General features: G+C 43.6%; 1 protein-coding gene across 1 annotated transcript; it reads right to left on the bottom strand.

Moving 5' to 3' along the window:
- Positions 1-41: 41 nt before the first annotated feature.
- Positions 42-6,057, bottom strand: LOC113469989. Its single transcript, XM_026828101.1, has 3 exons — positions 5,680-6,057; positions 4,881-5,102; positions 42-557 (listed from the first exon to the last, which is right to left on the bottom strand). The coding sequence occupies exons 1-3, from the start codon at positions 5,975-5,977 to the stop codon at positions 187-189; spliced, it is 891 nt and encodes a 296-aa protein (XP_026683902.1). The 5' UTR covers positions 5,978-6,057; the 3' UTR covers positions 42-186.
- Positions 6,058-7,194: the final 1,137 nt, after the last annotated feature.

Here is a 7,194-nt window from a genome sequence, read left to right as displayed (position 1 = left end):
TTTTTAATGACGTAGCATCATAAGTACCTGTTAGAATTTAGTATAAAGTGAGACACTATAGCTCATCCCTAAAGGGAATTTACCCTAAAAGAATTAGTCCACTTGTACTAGTTAGCTTTCGCTTTTCCCCTTGTAACATGAGATCGACACGTGTAACATGAGAAAATTGCTAATTTGCTAAACAGTTCACCATTGCTTGAACATTTTGGCCGCCACTTTCTTCGCGAACTTGGTGAATGGCAAGGTGGATCCCTTGGTCGTCGTTTTCACAATCGCCCAAAACAAATATTTGGTAGTCTTCTTCTTCGGATGGCGGAGGAAGAACTTGCGTTTGGCCTTCATCATGTGCCATCGCTTGCCGAAACTCGTTGTCTTCTTTCTCAAGTACTCCGGCAATTCGTCTTCCTCATCTTTGACTTCTCGGGCATTTTCTTTGGATTCATCGAATAGTCGATCCAAGTTGTCAAAGTAGTGAACTCGCCTGACATGACCTCCGTAGTGTCTGCGGAAGAACACCCTGCTGTTGTTGTGCCAAACGATGCTTGTACTTCTCATCCCTGGAACGAGAAATTCGTGATGTAAAGTCATGGTTATTGTACCGCACTAACAGTTGCTTGCCAATTATTAGAGAAGTTTTGCCACCAAAATTAGCTTCCCGTTAATTGAACTCTTTAACATTATTTGACGAAAACTCGTTTCTTCGCATGTATTGAAACGTGTTTTGGTCAACTTACGTGTTGCGTTTCAATTATCGTCACGTAAGTTAGTAGTACAAACCTCGATTAATTTGGTGGAGAAAAAAAAGTTTGTTCGGTCCCATCCAACTAAAGTTGGTCTCGGGCTGTAGGCCATTGTATGGGTTCAGATTTTTCAGTTAACCAAATGTGTGCATACAGCCCATTTTCAGGCTTAGGTGTAACCACCGAGGTAGGTAGCGCCTTGACCACTACACCACCGAGGTAGGTAGCGCCTTGACCACTACACCACCGAGGTAGGTAGCGCCTTGACCACTACACCACCGAGGTAGGTAGCGCCTTGACCACTACACCACCGAGGTAGGTAGCGCCTTGACCACTACACCACCGAGGTAGGTAGCGCCTTGACCACTACACCACCGAGGTAGGTAGCGCCTTGACCACTACACCACCGAGGTAGGTAGCGCCTTGACCACTACACCACCGAGGTAGGTAGCGCCTTGACCACTACACCACCGAGGTAGGTATTCCATACCTCGGCTGGGATTGAACCCACGCCCTCCTGTTTACCAGGCGAGCGCCTTGACCACTACACCACCGAGGTAGGTAGCGCCTTGACCACTACACCACCGAGGTAGGTAGCGCCTTGACCACTACACCACCGAGGTAGGTAGCGCCTTGACCACTACACCACCGAGGTAGGTAGCGCCTTGACCACTACACCACCGAGGTAGGTAGCGCCTTGACCACTACACCACCGAGGTAGGTAGCGCCTTGACCACTACACCACCGAGGTAGGTAGCGCCTTGACCACTACACCACCGAGGTAGGTAGCGCCTTGACCACTACACCACCGAGGTAGGTAGCGCCTTGACCACTACACCACCGAGGTAGGTAGCGCCTTGACCACTACACCACCGAGGTAGGTATTCCATACCTCGGCTGGGATTGAACCCACGCCCTCCTGTTTACCAGGCGAGCGCCTTGACCACTACACCACCGAGGTAGGTAGCGCCTTGACCACTACACCACCGAGGTAGGTAGCGCCTTGACCACTACACCACCGAGGTAGGTAGCGCCTTGACCACTACACCACCGAGGTAGGTAGCGCCTTGACCACTACACCACCGAGGTAGGTAGCGCCTTGACCACTACACCACCGAGGTAGGTAGCGCCTTGACCACTACACCACCGAGGTAGGTAGCGCCTTGACCACTACACCACCGAGGTAGGTAGCGCCTTGACCACTACACCACCGAGGTAGGTAGCGCCTTGACCACTACACCACCGAGGTAGGTAGCGCCTTGACCACTACACCACCGAGGTAGGTATTCCATACCTCGGCTGGGATTGAACCCACGCCCTCCTGTTTACCAGGCGAGCGCCTTGACCACTACACCACCGAGGTAGGTATTCCATACCTCGGCTGGGATTGAACCCACGCCCTCCTGTTTACCAGGCGAGCGCCTTAACCACTACATCACCGAGGCATGTAATGTAATGCTCGATCTTAGCGCAGAGAGTTTTCAGTTAATCCAGAGTGCAAGACATACTGGCTTGTTTAAATCAAATGGGTTCGTCAAAGAAAACCCTTGACATCGTGCTAACTCTCGGTGCTAACCCTTGACACCGTGCTAAGATTGGCATTGGCCATTAAAGGTTTGATAGAGGGAACTGTAACAATGTAGGTGTTGTCCCGAAATCAGAGAGGAGGAAGACAGGATAGGAAAAAGCCAGTCGTTCCGAAAACGCACCTTATCTGTATGGGATAATGTTCGCCCCGGGCGGGAATTGAAGACGCGACCTAGCGCTATTACCTCCAACACAAAAGGCCTACTGATAGGAAAAAGCCAGTCGTTCCGAAAACGCACCTTATCTGTATGGGATAATGTTCGCCCCGGGCGGGAATTGAAGACGCGACCTAGCTCTATTACCTCCAATACAAAAGGCCTACACTGAGGCTTACGTGTAGGGGCAACAGTCCTAAATATGGGTTGAGCTTCTACGAATCTAGCGCTACTCGAGCAGTATAAAAAAGCACAAGCCTCAAATAAGTAAAACTTTAAACCTTTAAACTTACTCATGCTGTAGGAGAGCTTATCAAAGAGTTGAGTGAATTTCAAATGAGTTGCGTTGATTTTATTGTGTACTTTATCAACATATTCGTCAAGATCTTGTAGTTCTTTCATGTATTTCTCAGCTAGGAGGACATTGTAATCTTGTTCCCTAATTCTGACTGGTCGTTCATCGCTGTCTATGATTCCTCTGTGGTCGGTTCCAGTAGTATAGTAATTTCTTAGAATATGTTCATTGTGGCCTATATTTCCACTGTTTTGGGTTCTATTTACATATTCATTTCTTAGAATACCTTCATTGCTAACCATTTTTCTACTGTTTTCCGTTCCATTAGCATTTGTTGAATATGTTCATTGTGGCCTATATTTCCACTGTTTTGGGTTCTATTTACATATTCATTTCTTAGAATACCTTCATTGCTAACCATTTTCCTACTGTTTTCCGTTCCATTAGCATTTGTACTAGATCTTTGTTTGTATCGAGTGTTTTCGTTGTGTGTCTTCGTGTGTGGAACTGCGGGGCATATATTGAAGATTATGGCCTACTGGCAGGTAAGAACATCAAAAAATATCAAAAATAATAGTAATAATTAGATCAAATAAAGGGAAAAAAGCTCTATTACTCGTATATCATTTAAGACGCGGTGTACTCTAGTGAAACCCGTACATAAGGTTAACACAGAGCAGTGCACATTGATGAAACCGAGTTTCATGAAACTCATTGTGCATTGACTGATGAAATGCGTTCCTTTAAACGCGTTTCTCTAGTCTGCACTGCACCTAAGGGGGCAGGATCGTAGGACTTGAGATTTGAGTGATCATTCCTATATTCTGGGGAATCTTACATAGAAAGGAAGTTTCCTGGACAAAATTTGGTTTCAGCATTTGTTTGTTCCCACTCTGATATATTCAATCCAGGCTCGAGTGTAAACGGCACAGTGGCTTCCCCATCATATTCATCAGTACAGTTGTCACTTGGAGTAACATCATATTCGTATTCCAGTGATTTAACATTGAATAAGTTTCTTAATTCGTCACCAAGGGCTACTAGACTGAAGTTGTTATGTAGATTGTAGACGTAATGATCCAATGTGACATTGGTTTTCACCAAAGGCTTCAAGAGAGTGCTGTGATATTTGGCGACGTGTAGGTCTTGGAAATATTGGGCTGAAAACGGGATATAATATCTATAAATATTATTTGGTATCTATAAATATTATTTATAAAGTGTTGTAGGAAATAAAAGTCCTAACTGTTGAAATCGTACTCTATGGAATTCGGTTTTTTTTTCTAAGTAGACCGAAACGGTGAGCCAAAGCCAAATTCCCCTAGTGAGTTTAGCCCTGGCCCATTAATGTAAAGTCATGGTTATTGTACCGCACTAACAGTTGCTTGCCAATTATTAGAGAATTTTTGCAACCAAAATTAGCTTCCCGTTAATTTTATTGAACTCTTTAACATTATTTGACGGTTTTTGCAACCAAAATTAGCTTCCCGTTAATTTTATTGAACTCTTTAACATTATTTGACGGAAACTCGTTTCTTCGCATGTATTGAAATGTGTTGGTCAACTTACGTGTTGCGTTTCAATTATCGTCACGTAAGTTAGCAGTACAAACCTCGATTAATTTGGTGGACAAAAAAAAGTTCTATTTGACGGAAACTCGTTTCTTCGCATGTATTGAAACGTGTTTTGGTCAACTTACGTGTTGCGTTTCAATTATCGTCACGTAAGTTAGCAGTACAAACCTCGATTAATTTGGTGGAGAAAAAAAAGTTTGTTCGGTCCCATCCAACTAAAGTTGGTCTCGGGCTGTAGGCCATTGTATGGGTTCAGATTTTTCAGTTAACCAAATGTGTGCATACAGCCCATTTTCAGGCTTAGGTGTAGGGGCAAACAGCCCTAAAGGATGGGTTAAACTTCTACAAATCTACGAAACCAAATGTAACCTTACCTTTGGTCTCGGGCTGTAGGCCATTGTATGGGTTCAGATTTTTCAGTTAACCAAATGTGTGCATACAGCCCATTTTCAGGCTTAGGTGTACGGGCAAACAGCCCTAAAGGATGGGTTAAGCTTCTACAAATCTACGAAACCAAATGTAACCTTACCCTTCTCCTCCATCTTTCTCTTGATTCTCAAAATCAGATCGTTCATCCGAGGCGGCAGATCATCTCGTACGATAAACCGATCATACTTGATGCTCAGATTATTGAATATGGCGTATGGTAAATACTGGACACGAGGCCTCAACTTGAGTTTGGTGTAGACCGGAAGCCTCTCCCAAGTTCGTGGCTTGATGAGGATGAAGTTCATATAGTCCTTGATCCATTCTGAAATACAAGGAGAGAAAAACTAGGGTGCAGGAAGCCTAACCGAGTGACTGGGTGCCGGAACTCTAATGTTGAACTCTATATCAGGAAACTCGACACTAACCGACACTTTACTGTAGACATCCAACAACCTGAATAATGGAAGATAAATCCATAAATAGAGTTCTTCCACCCTTTCATAATTTCATAAACTTGTGGCGAAAAGAGAGAAAAACTAGGGTGCAGGAAGCCTAACCGAGTGACTGGGTGCCGGAACTCTAATATTGAACTCTATATCAGGAAACTCGACACTGACCGACACTTTACTGTAGACATCCAACAACCTGAATAGTGGAAGATAAATCAATAATAGAGTTCTTCCACCCTTTCATAAACTTGTGGCGAAATGTCTAATATTGAACTCTATATCAGGAAACTCGACACTAACCGACACTTTACTGTAGACATCCAACAACCTGAATAATGGAAGATAAATCAATAATAGAGTTCTTCCACCTTTTCATAAACTTGTGGCGAAATAGAAAAATCAATCGTTCCCAGGAAGGACTTCCTGCGAATGACTCAAACATTGACTTACTCAATTTATGTTGGTATTTTTTAAAAGCGGCCACTATGGGTGGTCGAAGATAATTGGCATCCCAGTCCTGATAGGCGTCCTTCAGTCTCTTGTGTGAAAGTTTCTTATTCAGGACGTTTCCAATTTTCTGTACAATCAACAGTTCCGTCAAATTTTCGCCTTCTTTACTCGGAAACTCGTGGAAGTTTGCCGGGATACCAAACACTCGGACCAAATTTTGGTAATTGTATTGGTCGACGAGTTCCGCTTGTGCTGCAAATATTTTGATATTAGAGTTAAGATTTTCAACTTTTTTCATGCCCGATCTTGGATGCAATAGTCCTACATAGGTACCTACTGGACTCCGCACTCAAGAATTTTGTTAGAAAAGTCCTCCATTTCCATTGATATTAGAGTTAAGATTTTCAACTTTTTTCATGCCCGATCTTGGATGCAATAGTCCTACATAGGTACCTACTGGACTCCGCACTCGAGCCTATGTGCGAAATACCTCAATAAATGAGTGATTATCCTCATAATAATAATAATAATAGTGCTTATTTATACTGCTCGAATAGGACTGAAAAGTCCCTTTACTCCAGCAGTAGGCTACTACTATTATTGTGGTCAAATTCTCAAATTATATTGAGGATAAAATTCCATACCTCGGCTGGGATTGAACCCACGCCCTCCTGTTTACCAGGCGAGCGCCTTAGACAAACTTTATGCAAAATTGTCGATTTGAAATTTGGAACTAACTTCGAATGTTTATTTAAGTGGACTTGATTTTTTCTTTTTTAGCGCAGAGAGTTTTCAGTTAATCCAGAGTGCAAGACATACTGGCTTGTTTAAATCAAATGGGTTCGTCAAAGAAAACCCTTGACACCGTGCTAACTCAAGGTCCATGGATTGATAAATTCGGTAGTCGTCTCTTGAATCTCGCCCTCATATTCTGTAATCAATACGGATTTTGTAGTACCTACTAGCTCAAATAGGGCACTTTCGGTGTCCAAATAGAACCGATCGATCCCAAAATCTAAAGCGGTATCCACACGTAGTCGACAGCCGTCGATTGACATGGTGAATCTATGTTGTCGAGGCAGTGTGGACGGTTTCAGCCGACATCGATCGACCGTCAACCATAGCTCAAATAGGACACTTTCGGTGTCCAAATAGAACCGATCGATCCCAAAATCTAAAGCGGTATCCACACGTAGTCGACAGCCGTCGATCGACATGGTGAATATATGTTGTGGAGACAGTGTGGACGGTTTCAGCCGACATCGATCGACCATCGACCATGTATGAACACTGAACGCAGCTTAATAATGAGAAAATATGTATAACTTTCATCAGAAAGTCACTAATCCACACAAGGTCCATGGATTGATAAATTCGGTAGTCGTCTCTTGAATCTCGCCCTCATATTCTGTAATCAATACGGATTTTGTAGTACCTACTTGCTCAAATAGGGCACTTTCGACGTCCAAATAGAACCGATCGATCCAAAAATCTAAAGCTGTGTCCACACGTAGT

The sequence above is a fragment of the Diaphorina citri genome, unplaced genomic scaffold (genome assembly GCF_000475195.1).
Source record: "Diaphorina citri unplaced genomic scaffold, Diaci psyllid genome assembly version 1.1 scaffold1329, whole genome shotgun sequence".
Classification (NCBI taxonomy): domain Eukaryota; kingdom Metazoa; phylum Arthropoda; class Insecta; order Hemiptera; family Psyllidae; genus Diaphorina; species Diaphorina citri.
This window is presented reverse-complemented; position numbering and strand designations above follow the sequence as displayed.